At 41.4% G+C, this 24,550-nt stretch overlaps 1 protein-coding gene across 8 annotated transcripts in view; it reads left to right on the top strand.

Annotated features, from left to right (window-relative positions):
• Chd1 (chromodomain-helicase-DNA-binding protein 1) overlaps nucleotides 1-24,550 on the top strand; it is a 347,004-nt gene that overhangs the window by 34,105 nt on the left and 288,349 nt on the right. For all 8 annotated transcript variants that reach the window (XM_071676943.1, XM_071676941.1, XM_071676940.1 and 5 more), the window contains exons 5-6: nucleotides 15,163-15,339; nucleotides 19,948-20,123. In XM_071676943.1, the coding sequence (XP_071533044.1) occupies nucleotides 15,163-15,339; nucleotides 19,948-20,123 (353 nt within the window). The remainder of the gene's footprint in view (nucleotides 1-15,162; nucleotides 15,340-19,947; nucleotides 20,124-24,550) is intronic.

Raw genomic sequence — 24,550 nt, 5'->3', positions numbered from 1 at the left:
GAGAAGGGGGCCAAGTGAGGATATTCCTTCGAAGGCTCAGTTCTCTGTTCTTAACACTACCTCACTAACATGGGAATTGGCAAACGTTATTATTTTTTATTATTATTATTTTTTTTTTTTTTTTTGCTTTGTCGCTGTCTCCCGCGTTTGCGAGGTAGCGCAAGGAAACAGACGAAAGAAATGGCCCAACCCACCCCCATACACATGTATATACATACGTCCACACACGCAAATATACATACCTACACAGCTTTCCATGGTTTACCCCAGACGCTTCACATGCCCTGATTCAATCCACTGACAGCACGTCAACCCTGGTATACCACATCGCTCCAATTCACTCTATTCCTTGCCCTCCTTTCACCCTCCTGCATGTTCAGGCCCCGATCACACAAAATCTTTTTCACTCCATCTTTCCACCTCCAATTTGGTCTCCCTCTTCTCCTCGTTCCCTCCACCTCCGACACATATATCCTCTTGGTCAATCTTTCCTCACTCATTCTCTCCATGTGCCCAAACCATTTCAAAACACCCTCTTCTGCTCTCTCAACCACGCTCTTTTTATTTCCACACATCTCTCTTACCCTTACGTTACTTACTCGATCAAACCACCTCACACCACACATTGTCCTCAAACATCTCATTTCCAGCACATCCATCCTCCTGCGCACAACTCTATCCATAGTCCACGCCTCGCAACCATACAACATTGTTGGAACCACTATTCCTTCAAACATACCCATTTTTGCTTTCCGAGATAATGTTCTCGACTTCCACACATTCTTCAAGGCTCCCAGAATTTTCGCCCCCTCCCCCACCCTATGATCCACTTCCGCTTCCATGTTTCCATCCGCTGCCAGATCCACTCCCAGATATCTAAAACACTTCACTTCCTCCAGTTTTTCTCCATTCAAACTCACCTCCCAATTGACTTGACCCTCAACCCTACTGTACCTAATAACCTTGCTCTTATTCACATTTACTCTTAACTTTCTTCTTTCGCACACTTTACCAAACTCAGTCACCAGCTTCTGCAGTTTCTCACATGAATCAGCCACCAGCGCTGTATCATCAGCGAACAACAACTGACTCACTTCCCAAGCTCTCTCATCCCCAACAGACTTCATACTTGCCCCTCTTTCCAAAACTCTTGCATTCACCTCCCTAACAACCCCATCCATAAACAAATTAAACAACCATGGAGACATCACACACCCCTGCCACAAACCTACATTCACTGAGAACCATTATTATTATTATTATTATTATTATTATTATTATTATTATTATTATTATTATAATTATATGGTAGGGTATTGATTGAGAGGGTGAAGGCATGTACAGAGCATCAGATTGGGGAAGAGCAGTGTGGTTTCAGAAGTGGTAGAGGATGTGTGGATCAGGTGTTTGCTTTGAAGAATGTATGGGAGAAATACTTAGAAAAGCAAATGGATTTGTATGTAGCATTTATGGATCTGGAGAAGGCATATGATAGAGTTGATAGAGATGCTGTGTGGAAGGTATTAAGAATATATGGTGTGGGAGGCTAGTTTTTAGAAGCAGTGAAAAGTTTTTATCGAGGATGTAAGGCATGTGTACGTGTAGGAAGAGAGGAAAGTGATTGGTTCTCAGTGAATGTAGGTTTGCAGCAGGGGTGTGTGATGTCTCCATGGTTGTTTAATTTGTTTATGGATGGGGTTGTTAGGGAGGTGAATGCAAGAGTTTTGGAAAGAGGGGCAAGTATACAGTCTGTTGTGGATGAGAGAGCTTGGGAAGTGAGTCAGTTGTTGTTCGCTGATGATGCAGCGCTGGTGGCTGATTCATGTGAGAAACTGCAGAAGCTGGTGACTGAGTTTGGTAAAGTGTGTGAAATAAGAAAGTTGAGAGTAAATGTGAATAAAAGCAAGGTTATTAGGTACAGTAGGGTTGAGGGTCAAATCAGTTGGGAGCTAAGTTTGAATGGAGAAAAACTGGAGGAAGTGGGAGTGGATTTGGCAGTGGATGGAACCATGGAAGCGGAAGTGAATCATAGGGTGGGGGAGGAGGCAAAAATTCTGGGAGCCTTGAAGAATGTGTGGGAAGTCGAGAACATTATCTCGGAAAGCAAAAATGGGTATGTTTGAAGGAATAGTGGTTCCAACAATGTTGTATGGTTGTGAGGCGTGGGCTATGGATAGAGTTGTGCGGAGGAGGTTGGATGTGCTGGAAATGAGATGTTTGAGGACAATGTGTGGTGTGAGGTGGTTTGATTGAGTAAGTAATGAAAGGGTAAGAGAGATGTGTGGTGATAAAAAGAGTGTGGTTGAGAGAGCAGAAGAGGGTGTTTTGAAATGGTTTGGTCACATGGCGAGAATGAGTGAGGAAAGATTGATGAAAGGACATATGTGTCAGAGGTGGAGGGAACGAGAAGTGGGAGACCAAATTGGAGGTGGAAAGATGGAGTGAAAAAGATTTTGAGTGATCGGGGCCTGAACATGCAGGAGGGTGAAAGGCATGCAAGGAATAGAGTGAATTGGAACGAAGTGGTATACCAGGTTCGACGTGCTATCAGTGGATTGAACCAGGGCATGTGAAGCGTCTGGGGTAAACCATGGAAAGTTCTGTGGGGCCTGGATGTGGAAAGGGAGCTGTGGTTTCGGTGCATTATTACATGACAGCTAGAGACTGAGTGTGAACGAATGGGGCCTTTGTTGTCTTCCTAGCGCTACCTCGCGCACATGAGGGGGGAGGGGGTTGTTATTTCGTGTGGCAGGGTGGCGATGGAAATGAATAAAGGCAGACAGTATGAATTATGTACTTGTGTGTATATGTATATGTCTGTGTGTGTATGTATATGTATTCGTTGAGATGTATAGGTATGCATATTTGCGTGTGTGGACGTGTATGTATATACATGTGTATGTGGGTGGGTTGAGCCATTCTTTCATCTGTTTCCTTGCGCTACCTTGCTAACGTGGGAGACAGCGACAAAGCATAATAATAATATTTAGTATACTTTGTCGTTGTCTCCCGCGTTTGCGAGGTAGCACAAGGAAACAGACGAAAGAAATGGCCCAACCCCCCCCATACACATGTATATACATACGTCCACACACGCAAATATACATACCTACACAGCCTTCCATGGTTTACCCCAGACGCTTCACATGCCCTGCTTCAATCCACTGATAGCACGTCAACCCCGGTATACCACATCGCTCCAATTCACTCTAGTCCTTGCCCTCCTTTCACCCTCCTGCATGTTCAGGCCCCGATCACACAAAATCTTTTTCACTCCATCTTTCCACCTCCAATTTGGTCTCCCTCTTCTCCTTGTTCCCTCCACCTCTGACACATATATCCTCTTGGTCAATCTTTCCTCACTCATCCTCTCCATGTGCCCAAACCACTTCAAAACACCCTCTTCTGCTCTCTCAACCACGCTCTTTTTATTTCCACACATCTCTCTTACCCTTACGTTACTCACTCGATCAAACCACCTCACACCACACATTGTCCTCAAACATCTCATTTCCAGCACATCCATCCTCCTGCGCACAACTCTATCCATAGCCCACGCCTCGCAACCATACAACATTGTTGGAACCACTATTCCTTCAAACATACCCATTTTTGCTTTCCGAGATAATGTTCTCGACTTCCACACATTCTTCAAGGCCCCTAGGATTTTCGCCCCCTCCCCCACCCTATGATCCACTTCCGCTTCCATGGTTCCATCCGCTGCCAGATCCACTCCCAGATATCTAAAACACTTCACTTCCTCCAGTTTTTCTCCATTCAAACTCACCTCCCAATTGACTTGACCCTCAACCCTACTGTACCTAATAACCTTGCTCTTATTCACATTTACTCTTCACTTTCTTCTTCCACACACTTTTCCAAACTCAGTCACCAGCTTCTGCAGTTTCTCACATGAATCAGCCACCAGCGCTGTATCATCAGCGAACAACAACTGACTCACTTCCCAAGCTCTCTCATCCCCAACAGACTTCATACTTGCCCCTCTTTCCAAAACTCTTGCATTCACCTCCCTAACAACCCCATCCATAAACAAATTAAACAACCATGGAGACATCACACACCCCTGCCGCAAACCTACATTCACTGAGAACCAATCACTTTCCTCTCTTCCTACACGTACACATGCCTTACATCCTCGATAAAAACTTTTCACTGCTTCTAACAACTTTCCTCCCACACCATATATTCTTAATACCTTCCACAGAGCATCTCTATCAACTCTATCATATGCCTTCTCCAGATCCATAAATGCTACATACAAATCCATTTGCTTTTCTAAGTATTTCTCACATACATTCTTCAAAGCAAACACCTGATCCACACATCCTCTACCACTTCTGAAACCACACTGCTTTTCCCCAATCTGATGCTCTGTACATGCCTTCACCCTCTCAATCAATACCCTCCCATATAATTTACCAGGAATACTCAACAAACTTATACCTCTGTAATTTGAGCACTCACTCTTATCCCCTTTGCCTTTGTACAATGGCACTATGCACGCATTCTGCCAATCCTCAGGCACCTCACCATGAGTCATACATACATTAAATAACCTTACCAACCAGTCAACAATACAGTCACCCCCTTTTTTAATAAATTCCACTGCAATACCATCCAAACCTGCTGCCTTGCCGGCTTTCATCTTCCGCAAATAATAATAATAATAATAATAATAACGATAATAATAATAAGCAGTGAAAAGTTTTTATCGAGGATGTAAGGCATGTGTACGTGTAGGAAGAGAGGAAAGTGATTGGTTCTCAGTGAATGTAGGTTTTGCGGCAGGGGTGTGTGATATCTCCATGGTTGTTTAATTTGTTTATGGGGTTGTTAGGGAGGTAAATGCAAGAGTTTTGGAAAGAGGGGCAAGTATGAAGTCTGTTGGGGATGAGAGAGCTTGGGAAGTGAGTCAGTTGTTGTTTGCTGATGATACAGCGCTGGTGGCTGATTCATGTGAGAAACTGCAGAAGCTGGTGACTGAGTTTGGTAAAGTGTGTGAAAGAAGAAAGTTAAGAGTAAATGTGAATAAGAGCAAGGTTATTAGGTACAGTAGGGTTGAGGGTCAAGTCATTTGGGAGGTAAGTTTGAATGGAGCAAAACTGGAGGAAGTAAAGTGTTTTAGATATCTGGGAGTGGATCTGGCAGCGGATGGAACCATCAAAGCGGAAGTAGATCATAGGGTGGGGGAGGGGGCAAAAATCCTTGGAGCCTTGAAGAATGTGTGGAAGTCAAGAACATTATCTCGGAAAGCAAAAATGGGTATGTTTGAAGGAATAGTGGTTCCAACAATGTTGTATGGTTGCGAGGTGTGGGCTATGGATAGAGTTGTGCGCAGGAGGATGGATGTGCTGGAAATGAGATGTTTGAGGACAATGTGTGGTGTGAGGTGGTTTGATCGAGTGAGTAACGTAAGGGTAAGAGAGATGTGTGGAAATAAAAAGAGCGTGGTTGAGAGAGCAGAAGAGGGTGTTTTGAAATGGTTTGGGCACATGGAGAGAATGAGTGAGGAAAGATTGACCAAGAGGATATATGTGTCGGAGGTGGAGGGAACGAGGAGAAGTGGGAGACCAAATTGGAGGTGGAAAGATGGAGTGAAAAAGATTTTGAGTGATCGGGGCCTGAACATGCAGGAGGGTGAAAGGAGGGCAAGGAATAGAGTGAATTGGATCGATGTGGTATACCGGGGTTGACGTGCTGTCAGTGGATTGAATCAGGGCATGTGAAGCATCTGGGGTAAACCATGGAAAGCTGTGTAGGTATGTATATTTGCATGTGTGGACGTATGTATATACATGTGTATGGGGGTGGGTTGGGCCATTTCTTTCGTCTGTTTCCTTGCGCTACCTCGCAAACGCGGGAGACAGCGACAAAGCAAAAAAAAAAAGAAAAAAATAATAATAATAATAATAATGATAATGATAATGATGATAATAATAATAATATTTTCATTATACTTAGTTGCTGTCTCCCGCGTTTGCGAGGTAGCGCAAGGAAACAGACGAAAGAATAGCCCAACCCACCCACATACACATGTATATACATAAATGCCCACACATGCACATATACATACCTATACATTTCAATTTTTTTTTTTTTTTTTTTTTTTTTTTTTTTTTTTTTTTTTTTTTTTTACACAGACTTATCCATATATACACATGCACATATTCATACTTGCTGCCTTCATCCATTCCCGTTGCCTCCCCGCCACACATGAAATAACACCCCCCACCCACACGCATGCGCTCAAGGGAGCTCAAGGAAAAGACAACAAAGGCCACATTTGTTCACACTCAGTCTCTAGCTGTCATGTGTAATGCACTGAAAGCACAGCTCCCTTTCCATATCCAGGCCCCACAAAACTTCCCATGGTTTGCCCCAGATGTTTCACATGCCCTGGTTTAGTCCACTGACAGCACATTGACCCTGGTATACCACATCATTCCAGTTCACTCTATTCCTTGCATACCTTTCACCCCCTCTATGTTTAGGCCCTGATTACTCAAGATCTTTTTCACTCCATCCTTCCAACTCCAATTTGGTCTCCCACTTCTCTTTCCCCCCACTTCTGACACATATATCCTCTTTGTCAATCTTTCCTCTCATTCTCTCCATGTGACCAAACCATTTCAATACACCCTCTTCTGCTCTCTCAACCACACTCTTTTTATTACCACACATCTCTTACCCTTTCATTACTTACTCGATCATACCACCTCACACCACACATTGTCTTTAAACATTTCATTTCCAACAAATTCACCTTCCTCCGTACAACCCTATCTATAGCCCATGCATCGCAACCATATGATATTATTGGAACTACTGTTCCTTGAAACACCCATTTTTGCTCTCCGAGATAATGTTCTCTCCTTTCACACATTCTTCATCACTCCCAGATCCTTTGCCCCTTCCTCAACTTATGATTCACTTCCTCTTCTATGATTCCATTTGCTGCCAAATCCACTCCCAGATATCTAAAACACTTCAGTTTTTCTCCATTTAAACTTACATTCCAACTAACGTGTCCCTTAACCCTGCTGAACCTAATAACCTTGCACATTTACTCCCAACTTTCTCCTTTCACACACATTTCCAAACTCAATCACCAGCTTCTGCAGTTTCTCACTCAAATCAGCCACCAGTGCTGTATCATTAGCAAACAACAGTTGACTCACTTCCCAGGCCCTCTCATCCCAACAGACTTTATACTCACTCCTCTCCCCAAAACTCTTGCATTAACCTCCCTAATCATCCCATCCATAAACAAATTATACTACTATGGTGACATCACACACCCCCGCCACAGACTAATCACTCTCCTCTCTTCCTACCTGTACACATGCCTTACACCCATAATGAAAGCTTTTCTTCTAGCAACTTATCTCCCACATCATATATTCTTATGACTTTCCACAAAGCATCTGTATCAGCTCCAGATCCATAAATGCCACATACACATCCATCTGTTATTCTAAGCATTTCCTACATGCATTCTTCAAAGTAAACACCTGATCTACACATCCTTTACCACTTCTGAAACCACACTGCTCCTCCCCAGTCAATTCCCTCCCATACAATTTTCCAGGTATGCTCAACAAACTTTTGCTTCTTTAGTGCGAACACACCTTTATCCCCTTTGCTTTTGTACAGTGAAACTATACATGCATTCCGCCAATCCTCATGCACTTCACAGTGATCCATACGTGCATTAAATATCCTCACCAACCAATCAACAGCACAGTCACCCCCTGTCTTAATGAATTCAACTCTAGATTTTTCCTGCAATGAGCACAATGCACTAGCCCATCTTTTTGGTAAAATGATTGGAGGAATAGATAGTAGTAGTGAATAGGAACATTAAACAGGAGCTTTAGGTAAAAGTATTAAGTAGGAATATTAGATGGGTGCATTAGCTAAAAGTACTAGGTTGGAACATGTTGGAACATTAGGTAGACACAAGAATTTAGGTAGTAGTAGTTGATGGGAACTTAAGGTAGGAGCCTCTGAAAACATTGCACTGGAGTTGCCCTCCACCTGTGGCCTGTTAAGGGTGAGGCACTAAAGACTAAAAAGGGGTACTAGAGGTCACCAGTTATGGAGAATCTTCTGCCGTGTTCACCTCCTTGAGAAAGTTCCTGAAGGGAACAGGGGTCAGAAATATAGATAGATGGAGAGAAACTTTAACTTCATAAAGAGGTATGTTGCTCTTATGAAACAGACTTAAAAATTCAGTTGTTTGATGCTGTACCTGATTTAGGCATGAACAATTGGATTATTTTTGTGTTAGATAGATGAATTGATAAGTAGGTTCACTGGCTATACTTGATCAGTATGCTGGGATAGGTGACAGGGTGCATGCCTGTGTAGCAGATGTAGCTATCACTCAAGTAGAGGGTGGTAATTACACTATATGAATAATTTTTCACTTCTGAATTGGCTTTTGATTATGCAAACACACTTTCACAAAGACCTTATCATAGCTTTTAAGTTTTTTGTAACATTAATGATGTAGACAGTGAAGAGTTCTTCGACATAGAGCAACCAGAGTATGTAACATGAAATTAGGCAAAAAAACCTGTTAAAAAGACATCAAGAAACACTTTTATAGTGTAAGAGTGGTGGATGAAAGTAGACAGCATGCAAAAATTCATAAGTTGAGTGAGAATAGAGAATGTTCAAAAGGTAGAGCCCTATGAGTGTAAAACTCCCACCTGTATGCTACAAACAGTTAATTACTTGGGAGCTGTTATCAACCCTAACCTGTCACCAGAATTGCATATTAGGAGAATAGTTGAGAAGACTGCCTGATGACAAATATCAGAACAGCTTTCAAGCATATGCATTAGCAAGCTTTTCATATCCTACCTAAAGTCAGAACTAAAATACTCTTCTTAAGTTTGTCCATTAAAGAGCTAATAGCAAAAGTGTAGAGGAGGGCAACAAAAATTTAGTCATAGAGACTTTAAATATGCTGGATGAGAGAAGAGTGAGGGGTGCAATGATCACTAAGTTTTTAAAACGGAGGAATGACATAAACTGGGAATATTTCTTCAAGAGATGTAGGGATAAAGCAACTAGAGACTGTAGCATGAAATTAAGTTGTGAAAAAAAGGTTTAAAGTACTTCTCAGTATGAGATGGTGGGTGAATGGAACAAGATGATTCAGGTTATATTCAGTGTAGACAGCATGCATGAATTTAAGTTGTTTGTTATTAGAGAATGTTCAAAAGATAGGCCATTATGAGTGTAAAACTCCCTCCCCATGCAGTACAAATAGGTAAAGTAATTACCTATTCGTATTATATGGTTAGGGAATTTTACAGGTGTAAAGAAGTCCTTCTTAGTATGAGATGGTGGGTGAATGGAACAAGATGATTCAGGGCATGTTCAGTGTAGACAGCATGCATGAATTTAAGTTGTTTGAGAAGTAGAGAATGTTCAAAAAATAGGGCATTATGAGTATAAAACTCCCTCTCCATGCAGTACAAATAGATAAAGTAATTACCTATTCATATTGTATGGGGAGGGAATTTTACAGATCATGAATTCTCTCTACAATCATGTAGCCTCTTAAATTTAATGTATGCTGTCTACATTTACCACATTGTCAGTAAGTTTGTTCCATTCATCCACCACTCTTTACTATAAAAGTATTTCTTAACATCCTTATTTACAATTGTTGTACTTCCATGTTATGTCCTCTGGTTCTTCTGTCCCTACATCTCAGAGAAAGAAATTTTCTCTGCCCACTTTGTCAATCTCTTTTCAAAACAAAGGTTGTGATTTGGTCATCCCTCTCTTTTCTCTCTTTCAAGTTGGTTAAATACAAAGCCTACAGCCTTTCCCTATAGCTTAGCTAAATTAATTCTGGTACCATCTTTATAGTCCTTCCCTGGACCTTCTTTTTGAGCTCTTTGTTCTTCTCTAGGTGTGCTGTTCAAACCTGAGAAGCATATTTTAGTTTTGTCTTCATGTTACATATGCATGACTTCATATATATTTCTTTATCCATAGATTTGAAAGTTATTCAGATATTCGCCCATAAACTGTGTATCTCACCTATTGAGGCTGCCTTATGCTTAGCCCCTTCCTCATTACTTTACATTTGCACGGGATGAGTTTCATCACCTATGTTTCAGACCAATTTTAGAGTTCGTTTAGGGCCTTTGGTAAGCTGATGCAGTCCTCCTCACCTTTCGTTTCCCTCATGACCTTGGCTTCATCTGCATGTTCAGATAGGATTTCAAACCTTCAGGCACATCAGTAATACAGATCAAGAAGAGTAATGGTCCCAGAAATGAACCCTTTGGCACACCGCTGGTCACTTCATCACATTTGGACAGGTTCTCTAACATGCGTCCTTTGTTCCCTCCCACTAGGATATCCTCATAGGAGTTTCTCCCATACTCCTGTATGATGTTAAAACTTTTTAGTTATCCTTCTGTGTGGTACAGTGTCCATTGCCTTCTGGCACTCCACCCAGCCTTCTCAATTGTCCAGGACTGATTTCTCTCTCACAAAACTCTAGGTTAGTTACACATGACCTCCTTTCCCAAAACCATGTTGTCTTTCACTAGAGAAATTTCTCCTCCATAGAAAGTCATCTGTTTGCTTTCTTGTAATCTTTTCCAGATCCTTACACACAAACACTGATTATTAAGACAGGTCTATAGTTCAAAGTTTGTTCTCCATCTCCTTTCTTATATATAGGTATGATGTTTCCCTTTCTCTGTACCCCTGGCATCAAACCTCTTTCCAGTGACATTCTGAACAGTAATGCAAATGGTTTATTTAATGTATCTGCACACCCCTTCTGTACATATGATGAAATTTCATTAGGACAACAAGCCTTTTGTGGGTCAAGTCCTTTTAGTATTTTGTTAAGATTTATTATACTTAATCGCTGCTTCCTGCGTCAGTGATGTAGTGCCAGGAAACAGACGAAGAATGGCCTATACACTCATATACACATTATTATTTTCTTTTTTTATGCTGTTAGCCATCTCCCATGTTGGCGAGGTAGTGTTAAGAACAGAGGACTGAGCCTTTGAGGGAAATCCTCACTTGGTTCCCTTCTCTGTTCCTCCTTTTGGAAAATTAAAAAAGAGAGGGGGAGGAGGTAAATTTGAATGGAGAAAAACTGGAGGAAGTAAAGTGTTTTAGATATCTGGGAGTGGATTTGGCCGCGGATGGAACCATGGAAGCAGAAGTGAATCATAGGGTGGGGTAGGGGCGAAAGTTCTGGGAGCATTGAAGAATGTGTGGAAGTCGAGAACATTATCTCGGAATGCAAAAATGGGTATGTTTGAAGGAATAGTGGTTCCAACAATGTTATATGGTTGCGAGGCATGGGCTATGGATAGAGTTGTGCAGAGGAGGGTGGATGTGCAGGAGGGTGAAAGACATTCAAGGAATAGAGTGAATTGGAACGATGTGATATACCGGGGTCGACGTGCTGTCAGTGGATTGAACCAGGGTATGTGAAGCATCTAGGGTAAACCATGGAAAGTTTTATGGGGCCTAGATGTGGAAAAGGAGCTGTGGTTTTGGTGCATTGCACATTTCAGCTAGAGAGTGAGTGTGAACAAATGTGGCTTTTGTTGTCTTTTCCTAGCGTTACCTCACGTGGGTGTGGGGGGAGGGGGGGTGCCATTTCATATGTGGTGGGGTGGTGACAGGAATGGATGAAGGCAGCATGTATGAATATGTACATGTGTATGTATGCACATGTGTGTGTATGTATATGTATATATACGTTGAAATGGAGAGAGGTGGGTGATTATTGGTGCATATGCACCTGGGCATGAGAAGAAAGATCATGAGAGGCAAGTGTTTTGGGAGCAGCTGAATGAGTGTGTTAGCGGTTTTGATGCACGAGACCGGGTTATAGTGATGGGTGATTTGAATGCAAAGGTGAGTAATGTGGCAGTTGAGGGAATAATTGGTATGCATGGGGTGTTCAGTGTTGTAAATGGAAATGGTGAAGAGCTTGTAGATTTATGTGCTGAAAAAGGACTGATGATTGGGAATACCTGGTTTAAAAAGCGAGATATACATAAGTATACTTATGTAAGCAGGAGAGATGGCCAGAGAGCGTTATTGGATTACGTGTTAATTGACAGGCGTGCGAAAGAGAGACTTTTGGATGTTAATGTGCTGAGAGGTGCAACTGGAGGGATGTCTGATCATTATCTTGTGGAGGCTAAGGTGAAGATTAGTATGGGTTTTCAGAAAAGAGGAGTGAATGTTGGGGTGAAGAAGGTGGTGAGAGTAAGTGAGCTTGGGAAGGAGACCTGTGTGGGGAAGTACCAGGAGAGACTGTGTACAGAATGGAAAAAGGTGAGAACAATGGAAGTAAGGGGAGTGGGGGAGGAATGGGATGTATTTAGGGAATCAGTGATGGATTGCGCAAAAGATGCTTGTGGCATGAGAAGAGTGGGAGGTGGGCTGTTTAGAAAGGGTAGTGAGTGGTGGGATGAAGAAGTAAGAGTATTAGTGAAAGAGAAGAGAGAGGCATTTGGACGATTTTTGCAGGGAAAAAATGCAATTGAGTGGGAGAAGTATAAAAGAAAGAGACAGAAGGTCAAGAGAAAGGTGCAAGAGGTGAAAAAAAGGGCAAATGAGAGTTGGGGTGAGAGACTATCAGTAAATTTTAGGGAGAATAAAAAGATGTTCTGGAAGGAGGTAAATAGGGTGCGTAAGACAAGGGAGCAAATGGGAACTTCAGTGAAGGGCGTAAATGGGGAGGTGATAACAAGTAGTGGTGATGTGAGAAGGAGATGGAATGAGTATTTTGAAGGTTTGTTGAATGTGTCTGATGACAGAGTGGCAGATATAGGGTGTTTTGGTCGAGGTGGTGTGCAAAGTGAGAGGGTTAGGGAAAATGATTTGGTAAACAGAGAAGAGGTAGTAAAAGCTTTGCGGAAGATGAAAGCCGGCAAGGCAGCAGGTTTGGATGGTATTGCAGTGGAATTTATTAAAAAAGGGGGTGACTGTATTGTTGACTGGTTGGTAAGGTTATTTAATGTATGTATGACTCATGGTGAGGTGCCTGAGGATTGGCGGAATGCGTGCATAGTGCCATTGTACAAAGGCAAAGGGGATAAGAGTGAGTGCTCAAATTACAGAGGTATAAGTTTGTTGAGTATTCCTGGTAAACTATATGGGAGGGTATTGATTGAGAGGGTGAAGGCATGTACAGAGCATCAGATTGGGGAAGAGCAGTGCGGTTTCAGAAGTGGTAGAGGATGTGTGGATCAGGTGTTTGCTTTGAAGAATGTATGTGAGAAATACTTAGAAAAGCAAATGGATTTGTATGTAGCATTTATGGATCTGGAGAAGGCATATGATAGAGTTGATAGAGATGCTCTGTGGAAGGTATTAAGAATATATGGTGTGGGAGGCAAGTTGTTAGAAGCAGTGAAAAGTTTTTATCGAGGATGTAAGGCATGTGTACGTGTAGGAAGAGAGGAAAGTGATTGGTTCTCAGTGAATGTAGGTTTGCGGCAGGGGTGTGTGATGTCTCCATGGTTGTTTAATTTGTTTATGGATGGGGTTGTTAGGGAGGTAAATGCAAGAGTCCTGGAAAGAGGGGCAAGTATGAAGTCTGTTGGGGATGAGAGAGCTTGGGAAGTGAGTCAGTTGTTGTTCGCTGATGATACAGCGCTGGTGGCTGATTCATGTGAGAAACTGCAGAAGCTGGTGACTGAGTTTGGTAAAGTGTGTGGAAGAAGAAAGTTAAGAGTAAATGTGAATAAGAGCAAGGTTATTAGGTACAGTAGGGTTGAGGGTCAAGTCAATTGGGAGGTGAGTTTGAATGGAGAAAAACTGGAGGAAGTGAAGTGTTTTAGATATCTGGGAGTGGATCTGTCAGCGGATGGAACCATGGAAGCGGAAGTGGATCATAGGGTGGGGGAGGGGGCGAAAATTTTGGGAGCCTTGAAAAATGTGTGGAAGTCGAGAACATTATCTCGGAAAGCAAAAATGGGTATGTTTGAAGGAATAGTGGTTCCAACAATGTTGTATGGTTGCGAGGCGTGGGCTATGGATAGAGTTGTGCGCAGGAGGATGGATGTGCTGGAAATGAGATGTTTGAGGACAATGTGTGGTGTGAGGTGGTTTGATCGAGTAAGTAACGTAAGGGTAAGAGAGATGTGTGGAAATAAAAAGAGCGTGGTTGAGAGAGCAGAAGAGGGTGTTTTGAAATGGTTTGGGCACATGGAGAGAATGAGTGAGGAAAGATTGACCAAGAGGATATATGTGTCGGAGGTGGAGGGAACGAGGAGAAGAGGGAGACCAAATTGGAGGTGGAAAGATGGAGTGAAAAAGATTTTGTGTGATCGGGGCCTGAACATGCAGGAGGGTGAAAGGAGGGCAAGGAATAGAGTGAATTGGAGCGATGTGGTATACAGGGGTTGACGTGCTGTCAGTGGATTGAATCAAGGCATGTGAAGCGTCTGGGGTAAACCATGGAAAGCTGTGTAGGTATGTATATTTGCGTGTGTGGACGTGTGTATGTACGTGTGTATGGGGGTTGGGCCATTTCTTTCGTCTGTTTCCTCGCGCTACCTCGCAAACGCGGGAGACAGCGACAAAGTATAAAAAAAAAAAAAAAAAAAAAAAACGTTGAAATGTATAGATATGTATATGTGCATGTGTTGGTGTGTTTGTATATACATGTGTATGTAGGTGGGTTGGGACATTCTTTCATTTGTTTCCTTGCGCTACCTCGCTAACACGGGAGACTGCGTCAAAGTATGATAGATAATAAGAAAAATAAATATTCTTTCTTTTTTTCTTTTAAACTATTCGCCATTTCCCGCATTAGCGAGGTAGCATTAGGAATAGAGGACTGGGCCTTTTTTGGAATATCCTCACCTGGCCCCCTCTGTTCCTTCTTTTGGAAAAAAAAAAAAAACGAGAGGGGAGGATTTCCAGCCCCCTGCTCCCTCCCCTTTTAGTCGCCTTCTACGACACGCAAGGAATACGTGGGAAGTATTCTTAATCCCCTATCCCCAGGGATCTATATTTAAGATTTCATTTGCTGTACTTTTCTAAATCTTTTTTTTATTAGAGGAAATTCTGTATAACATGTTACATGTTGGTTTACTGATGCCCCTTTTATTTTCTTTTTTTTAGTTCTAGTCAGTGGAACAGTTCAGAGCAGTCTGACAGTGAAAATTCAGACTATGATTCACCAAAACCTAGAAGAAAGCCCCCAAGCAAGAAGTCAAGTTCATCCTCCTCCAAGAAGTCATCACACAAAAAACAGAAAAGTAGTAGTGAAGGAAGTGAGAGTGAAGGTGAAAGCAAAAGGTGAGGAAATTTAAGGTTGTTCATACTGTGTATTCTGTCTTGAAATACTAGGGCAGTATCTTGTAAAGGAAAAGTAATATTTTGAGCATCTAAAGCAAATTTCGAAAAGGTGGAAATCATGTTCTTAGTTGCTTTGTAATTCGTATGAATGAGATAGGAACATGAAAACAATTTTGTATTGATCTCATTGAACTCTGCCCATTATCAGAATTCCTAATTACCTATACAGTCCCCTACAAATTGTAAGGGCTCTGCAGGAATGAAAATGGTTCCTTTTTATTGAATATCTCCTGACTACTTTTGACAACATTAGCATGATAAAATGTAAAGAAAAGCAGTAGAAGTTGTAATGATTAGATGTTGAAAAGTTTTTTTCACTCTGGGAATTGAAGGATTATTAGGGGAAGAGTAACTCACAGTGGTGTAGGAATTATCTTCCATATTAACATGCAGGAGGTGAAAGGGGTGCAATGGATAAAGAGAATTGGAGCATTGTGGTGTATGGATTGATTTGCCGTCAATAGATGGAATCAGGGCATATAAAGTAGCTGGGGAACTCTATGGAAAGGTCAGTGTGGTCTGGTTGTAGATAGGAGTCTGTGGTTTTGGTGCATTATACATTATGGCGAGAGAATGAATGTGAGCGAATGTGGCCTAGTCTTTTTCTGTAACTGGCACTCCCTTGCTAACATGGGAGACAGTGAACAAGCATGGAAGAAAAGAAAGATTGACCTAAGTAAATTAGACTCTGTATAAGATTAACCTAAGTACATTAGACTGTTGCTTTTGTCACATCTATACTGAGAGGACTATGTCACATGCATTATGTGAAGTTTTCATTTGTGAGGATGATTCATAATAAGAAATTATTAGGTTTAGAAATTTCCGAAAATCCATTTCTACTTGCATTTACTTTATAAAATGCATAAATTGCTTGCACATAGTGAACCCTCCAAGCCCATAATCTTGGGAATGTAGATGCAAAAGACTCATATGAAATGAAAGTGGGAGATGAATGGAAGGTAGTGTTTGTAATGTACATGCTTGGATAATTCTGTGATGGAATAATAGATTGGGTAGAATGTTCAGATTAAACAAAGGACAGAGATGTTGCAGGAATTGTTAGGGAAAATATTACAATATTAAGGTATCTGTTCAGCTTGCTACTAGCAGATTTAAAGAAGATATTTTAAGGTTAAGGAAATATCAAAATAAAATGTGTAAAGACCTTTCTCAACCCACATTTCGTGTGTCAAAAGAACTTAGCAGTGATAATCTGACTTATCCACTTTGGTTACTGTTCTTGTAGATGATAGCCTCACTTCTTGTTTCTGTATTTCCCATAGGGAAGCACCTTGACTGGGAAATACCATGACTCAAGGCAAGGTACTGACATTTTTCTGGTCCTCAACCAAAAACATCTCCAGTAACTCCTGTAACTCAGCCTTTTCTCCTCACTTTCAATCTGATCTGTCCATACCTAAATGTCCAACTGGTAATGCCTCCCTTTTTTTGTACCTCGTTTTCCAGTGATATAAGTTTGAATGACTGCTTCTGATCCTCTGCTTCAATCTCCTTACACTGAACCTATGCAGTCTCCTTTGTTATCTTCGTACAAGATTTTCTAAGTACTCTCCCTGATGTAGTTAGGTCCTGCATATGGCCCACATGGCATACCACTTCAGGCCCAAAAGGAGTGTTTTTTAGAGCTATTTCTGATCCTTATTTGCCTGTTCCACCTCTGTCTAAAAGCTTAGACTTTTCTTTCCTGATAGAGCTTTCCTCTCTAGCCCTTCCATCTATCACCCCGTTTTTTTGTACTTCTGTCATCTCCAAAGTCTTTGAAAGCTCTTTCACTCTCTTTTGCTTAAAATGAATCCCATTTCCTGCTTTCTTCTATCTTGACTCATGTCTGTTCCTCCTCTCTCAGGGATTTTTGGGAAACTTTTATCATAGCCCTTGACATTTCCAAAGCATTTGACAGGGTGTGGTATAAGTCTGTGCTTTTTAAGCTCCATTTCTTTGTTTTTTGTTTTTCTCTTGGTTCCTGGTGCATAGTTTCCTCTGTGGCTGTTCCATTGTAGTACTCTGATAAAACAACTTTCTGCCAACCCATTTCTGATCAACATATGTGCTCTTTAGAGTTCTCTCCTACTGCCTGCTCTCTTCCTTCTCTCTGTAAAAGATCTCACTTCTGTCTCTCTTCAGTTTTATGCTGATGATTCCACTCTATACATTTTGACTCACTTTCCCTCCCCTTCTTAAGTACATGTTCCCAGTCACATACCAAATGTTTATCCTCTAATATTACAGGTACACCACTGATTTTCCGGCAACTGACTGTTTGGCACCTCCTTTAGTTCGGGCAAAATTACATGAGGGAACTTGAAATTACTGTGGCCACTTCTTGTTATTACCTCCCCATTATCCCCCTTCACCAATGTTTCCATTTGTTCTCTTGTCTTACACTCTTTATTTACCTCCTTCCAAAACATCTTATTCTCCCTAAAATTTAACTGTACTCTCTCACCCCATCTCTCATTTGCCCTCTTCTTCACCTCCTGCACCTTTCTCTTGACCTCCTGCCTCTTTCTTTATACATCTCCCAGTCATTTGCACTATTTCCTTTCAAAAATCATTTAGATGCCTCTCTCTTCTCTTTTACTAACAATCCTCTTCATCCCACCACTCACTTCCCTCTCTAATATGCCCACCTCCCACCTTTCTCATGCCACAGGCATCTTCTGCTCAATCCATCGCTGCTTACCTAAATTCATCCCATTCCTCTTCCACTCCCCTTATGTCATTTGCTCTCACCTTTTCCCATTCTGCACTTAATATCTCCTGGGACTTCTTCACACAAGTTTCCTTTCCAAGCTCACTTACTCTCACCACTTTCATCACCCTAACATTTTCTCTTCTGAAAACCTTTACAAATCTTTACCTTCGCCTCCACAAGATAATGATGAGACATCCCTCCAGTTGCCCCAGTTTTTTGTTGTACTTAACTACCGTCTCCTGTGTTAGCGAGGTAGCATCAGGAAACAGATGAGGAATGGCCAAACCCACCCACATACACATGTATATACATAAACGCTCTTACACATACATATACATACTTATACATTTCACTGTATACATACGTATACATTCACAAACATATACATGTATACCATGTAAATATGTGTACTTGCTGCCTTCATCCATTCGCGTTGCCTCCCTGCCACACACGAAATAGCATCATTATCATCATTCCCCCTTCCCAGTGAGGCACTGCCCGGAACAGACAAAAAATGGCCACATTTGTTCACACTCAGTCTCTAGTTGTCATGTGTAATGCACCAAAACCATAGCTCCCTTTCCACATCCAGCCCCCACAAAACTTTTCCATGGTTTACCCCAGATGCTTCACATACCCTGGTTCAATCCATTGGTAGCATGTTGACCCAGGTATACCACATCGTTCCAATTCACTCTATTCCTTGCACGCCTTTCATCCTTCTATATGTTCAGGCCCCGATCGCTCAAAACCTTTTTCACTCCATCCTTCCACCTCCAATCTGATCTCTTGCTTCTCCCTCTTCCCTCCACCTCTGATACATATATCCTTTATGTTTCCTCACTCATTGTCTCCATGTGTCCAAATCATTTCAACACACCCTCTTCTGCTCTCTCATCCATACTCTTTTTATTACCACACATCTCTCTTACCCTTTCATTACCTACTCAATCAAACCCCCTTACACCAGATATTGTCTTCAAACATTTCATTTCCAACACATCCACCCTCCTCAGCACAACCCTATCTATAGCCCATGCCACGCAACCATATAACATTGTTGGAACCACTATTCCTTCAAACATACCCATTTTCGCTCTCCGAGATAACATTCTCCTCGCCTTCCACACATTCTTCAATGCTCCCAGAACCTTGGCCCCTCCCCCACTCTGTGACTTACTTCCATGGTCCCATCTGCTGCCAAGTCCACCCCAAGATATCTAAAACACTTCACTACCTCCAGTTTTTCTCCATTCAAATTTACCTCCCAATTAACATCTTTTTCCTGATGCTACCTTGTTAATGCAGGAAATGGTGATCAAGCATAAGTAAATGAATAAATAGATAAATTGATATTTGTATCTCCCTTTTTTACTTCCTTTTTTGTAGACTTTATTGCGTGCACAGGTGACATTGGCTACAAAGAGAGTGGAACGATAAATTGAATGAGGCTTTTGGGGTACTAGGGCATGAGTTATTTTGATGTATGTTGGGGCAATGTGTTGCTGAATGGATGAACTGGGGCTTGTGAATGTGAATGGTTTATATGGTTGTAAATGGTATTCTGTGGTTTCTATACCATACCTGTTCAAGAGATTGAATGCAAGCAGATGAGGTCATTGTTTGTTTGTTCTTAATGCCACCTTGTTAAAGTAGGTCTAGCAAGTGGACATTGGATATGGTCTATAAAAAAGATATTACTACAGTTACCACTTATGCTAGTAATTGATTTTATTTGTTTCAGGCTATCCATTAGCATTTTACTGATCCTTAGATATGATGATAACCTTTATGGAGAGAACTAATTTTTTTTTTGATAAACTCTTCAGACGAGGATCAAATCGTGCTGCCAAAGAAGTCAGCTATAAGGAAGCAGAAAGTGAAGATGAAGAGGATGATGAAGAAGACCTGATAAAGGTGGACTGGTCCCAATCGTCATCTAAAGAGGATGAAAATGCTCACACAGTAGAGAAGGTGTTAGATCATAGAACTGGCAAGAAAGGAGGTAAGGCTCAAAAATAATCAGAAAACTTGTTTTTTTGTAAAACTGGCAGGAATTACCCTGGACAGTGAAACACCTTAGTTGGATTTGAGCACACTTCATGTTATAAACAAATTATGTATAGTGATTGACCTGTTTAGATGAAGGCAGTGTAATTTGCAGTGCTGATGAGATTCGCACATGTATTTGAAAGAGGTAATGGTGAAACCGAGTATAGTTTTAATTTTTTTTCATACTTGTCCATTGTTTCTTATGTTAGCAAGGTAGCACCAGGAACATGAAGAAAGGGAGCATTCACCCTCATTCATTCTCTAGTTGTTGATGAAACAGAAAATATATTTTTAAAGATGGCTTGGGGGCTTACGTAAGTAAAAGCTGTGGAAGGGTGAATGGAGAATAAGTATGGGTGATGTTTTATAACATAATAGCAGTTAGTAGTATACATAGTCTGTCTCAGAGAATTGGTTATCCTAGACTGCTACTCTATGTTGGTGGGGAGTTAAGTCCTAAGCACAACTTTGTATTTCTGCCAGAAGTGTGTGTGGCTTTGGATATGTAGGGTATCCCTTCATTTTATAGAGTTTGAGAGTTAGACTGAGTAGAATGTATTAGAAATACAGTATGGATATAGAAAGATGAAGCAGTCAAAAGTTTCAGGCAAGGTTGATTAAAATATGTTTGTTGTGTTTTAAACCAGTTTGAGAAACTGAAACATTTTATTGGAGGGGCATGGAGAGGGAGATCAAACATGGTAGAGAATGTATATGATTATGAAGAAAGTTGTAGAACTTTGAATGAATTGACTGTATCTTAGTGTCAGTGGGCCTTGTGCACAGCAAATGTGTAGAAACTCCATGTGCACAATACAAATATGCATGTATAGATCTTGGAATAGACATAAATGAGAGTGACAGTAGGTACATAACTGTTCACATTTGCATGTTTATTCACCCAGTAGATCCAAAAGCATTAGTAGAAATGTATGGTAAGATACCAAATAGAATTTGCTGAACTTAGATTTTTAATTTTTCATTCTCCTTCTTCTCAGGTGTAGGTTTTACTGAAGCATGTAATTAGGTTGCTGGATATTTTATGCTTTTTTTATTTATACATCCATCAGACTGGAAGTGTGTTTACAGTTCAACTTTTTGTTGGATGGATGACTGGCATCTCTCTTAGTTCTTTGGGGCTCTGTGAGAACCACATGGGTTTTGTTATTGTGCTGCAGTCAAGGTCTTGGATGTTTATAATGAATTTTTATTGTTGTCTTCTACTTTCTTCTAGTTTCTTTCACATTTATTGCAATACTTTCTTGAAGCATGGTCCAAATAGCTTTTATGTTAAATTGCTGATGTAACTTCAGATTGGGCTGCAGCTTCACCCAATTAAAGTCCTCATAGAAGATATGTTTGTGTGTCGACATGGTTTGTATTTCACTTACTCATTGACGAATTTGAGAGCCATGAGGAACAGGATGTCTTGCTGAATGATATGTAAAGGCTGTGGGGTGAAGTCATTTGACTAGAAGACGTTTAGGTATTTCTTCATGGGACAAAGATAGCTAATGTCATGTCCACACAACACTTGACTCACATAACTCATCCTTCATAACTTGAGTTTTTTGTGGTGAGTGCTATGCACTAATGCTTCCTTCTGGCAAAATGGTAAGAGCAATAGATAGAAGTAGTAGTAGTAGGTAAAAGCATAATGTATGTTTGAAGGAAAAGTGGTTCCAACAATGTTATATGGTTGCGGGGCATGGGCTATAGACAGAGTTGTGCGGAGGAGGGTGGATGTGCTGGAAATGAGATGTTTGAGGACAATAGGTGGTGTGAGGTGGTTTGATCAAGTAAGTAATAATAGGGTAAGAGAGATGTGTGGTAATAAAAAGTGTGTGGTTGAGAGAGCAGAAGAGGGTGTTTTGAAATGGTTTGGTCACATGGAGAGAATGGGTGAGGAAAGATTGACAAAGAGGATATATGTGTCAGAGGTGGAGGGAACGAGAAGTGGGAGACCAAATTGGAGGTGGAAAGATGGAGTGAAAAAGATTTTGAGGGGCCCAGGTGAGGATATTCCCTCAAGGGCCCAGTCCTCTGTTCTCAACGCTACCTCGCTAATGCGGGAAATGGCGAATAGTATGAAAGAAAAAGAAAGAAGGAACAATGTGGTATACTGGGGTCGACGTGCTGTCAATGGATTGGATTAGGGCATGTGAAGCATCTGGGATAAACCATGTAAAGTTTTGTGGGGCCTGGATGTGGAAAGGGAGCTGTGGTTTCGGTGCATCATACATGACAGCTAGAGACTGAGTGTGAATGAATGTGGCCGTTGTTGTCTTTTCCTAGCACTACCTCGCACACATGAGGGGGGAGGGGGTTGTCATTTCATGTGTGGCGGGGTGGTGATGGGAATGAATAAAGGCAGACAGTATGAATTATGTACATGTGTATATATGTATATGTGTGTGTATATATATGTGTATACGTTGAGATGTATAGGTATGTATATTTGCGTGTGTGGACGTGTATGTATATACATGTGTATGTGGGTGGGTTAGGCCATTCTTTCGTCATTTTCCTTGCGCTACCTCACTAACGCGGAAGACAGGGACAAAGTAAATGAAATAGAAACATTCAGTAGAAGTAGTAGGTTGTCACGTTAGGTGAGGGTATTGGATAGAAGTAGTATCTGAATGTTACGCGGGAACCTTAGGTAGACACATTAGTCAGGAGGAAGATTAGTTAAGATCCTCTGAAAACACTGTACTAGAGTTTCCTTCTGCCACTAAAGGCTGAGAAGTGGCGCTAGAGCTCACTTGTTATTGAGACTTTAGGTGTGGCCTCCCCATGTGGGAGTTGCTGGAGGGAATAGGTATCAGAATTATAGATGGATAGATAGATAGAACAAAGTAGTTTAGATTACTTATCCTATGGATGTTTGATGAAGAAATCTAGTTTTGGTTAGCTTGTCATTGAGGTTAGAGCAGTCAATCAGGGTCTGCATACCTTCATGGTAGATTGCAATGGGAGAATTTTAGTGCAACCTGAAATCTGCATTTACAAAGGGGGCATATGATGCGTACTGAAGGTGGGGTCTACTTCCCTGACAGTTGTGTGGTATTCCTCCCCCATGCATCAAAATGCTTATTTTAAAAAGAACTTATTATGTATTCTGATTCTTGGATAGGAATTAGGAACCCTCTCATCCCTGTTTGGGTGGCTCTATCTCCTCCCACTTAGATCCAGAAAAAGAGATTTGAGTTATGGAAACTACTCTAGGAAGAGCTTCATCAACATCTCAAGGTTGATTAGGATCCTAGTTAGGAAATGGAGATCCTTTGCTTCTTAGCTTATTGGCTGGATCGTCCCATCTCTGTCCTAACTTGGCTTGTTGGTTAGATCTTTCCCATCTCGGACCTAACTTAGCTTGTTGGCTGGATCTTTCCCATCTCTGATCTAAGTTTAGAGATCTGAGCTGGCGCAAGGAAACCCCCCAAAAAAGCATAACATTTTCAGATATTATATCCCCATAGGCCACATGTGGCCTTATTTTTTTTTCTTTTTTGCCTCTAGGCTTTTTTTCTCTTATTTATATATTTTTATTTATTTTGCTTTGTCGCTGTCTCCCGCATTAGCGAGGTAGCGCAAGGAAACAGATGAAAGAATGGCCCAACCCACCCACATACATGTGTATATACATACACATCCACACACGCAAATATACATACCTATACATCTCAACGTATACATATATATACACACACAGACATATACATATATATACATGTACATAATTCATACTGTCTGCCTTCATTCATTCCATCGCCACCTCACCACACATGAACTAACAACCTCCTCCCCTCCTCATGTGTGCGAAGCGCTAGGAAAAGACAGCAAAGGCCACATTCGTTCACACTCAGTCTCTAGCTGTCATGTAATAATGCACTGAAACCACATCTCCATTTCCACATCCAGGCCCCACAAAACTTTCCATGTTTTATCCCAGATGCTTCACATGCCCTGGTTCAATCCATTGACAGCACATCGGCCCCGGTATACCACATTGTTCCTATTCACTCTATTCCTTGCACGCCTTTCACCCTCCTGCATGTTCAGGCACCGATCACTCAAAATCTTTTTCACTCCATCTTTCCACCTCCAATTTGGTCTCCCACTTCTCGTTCCCTCCACCTCTGACACATATAAGCTCTTTGTCAATCTTTCCTCACTCATTCTCTCCATGTGACCAAACCATTTCAAAACACCCTCTTCTGCTCTCTCAACCACACGCTTTTTATTACCACACATCTCTCTTACCCTATTATTACTTACTCGATCAAACCACCTCACACCACATATTGTCCTCAAACATCTCATTTCCAGCACATCCACCCTCCTGCGCACAACTCTATCCATAGCCCATGCCTCGCA

Source organism: Panulirus ornatus, chromosome 24 (genome assembly GCF_036320965.1).
Source record: "Panulirus ornatus isolate Po-2019 chromosome 24, ASM3632096v1, whole genome shotgun sequence".
Lineage (NCBI taxonomy): Eukaryota > Metazoa > Arthropoda > Malacostraca > Decapoda > Palinuridae > Panulirus > Panulirus ornatus.
Note: the sequence above shows the minus strand (reverse complement) of the source record. Positions and strands in the feature narration are given on the sequence as shown.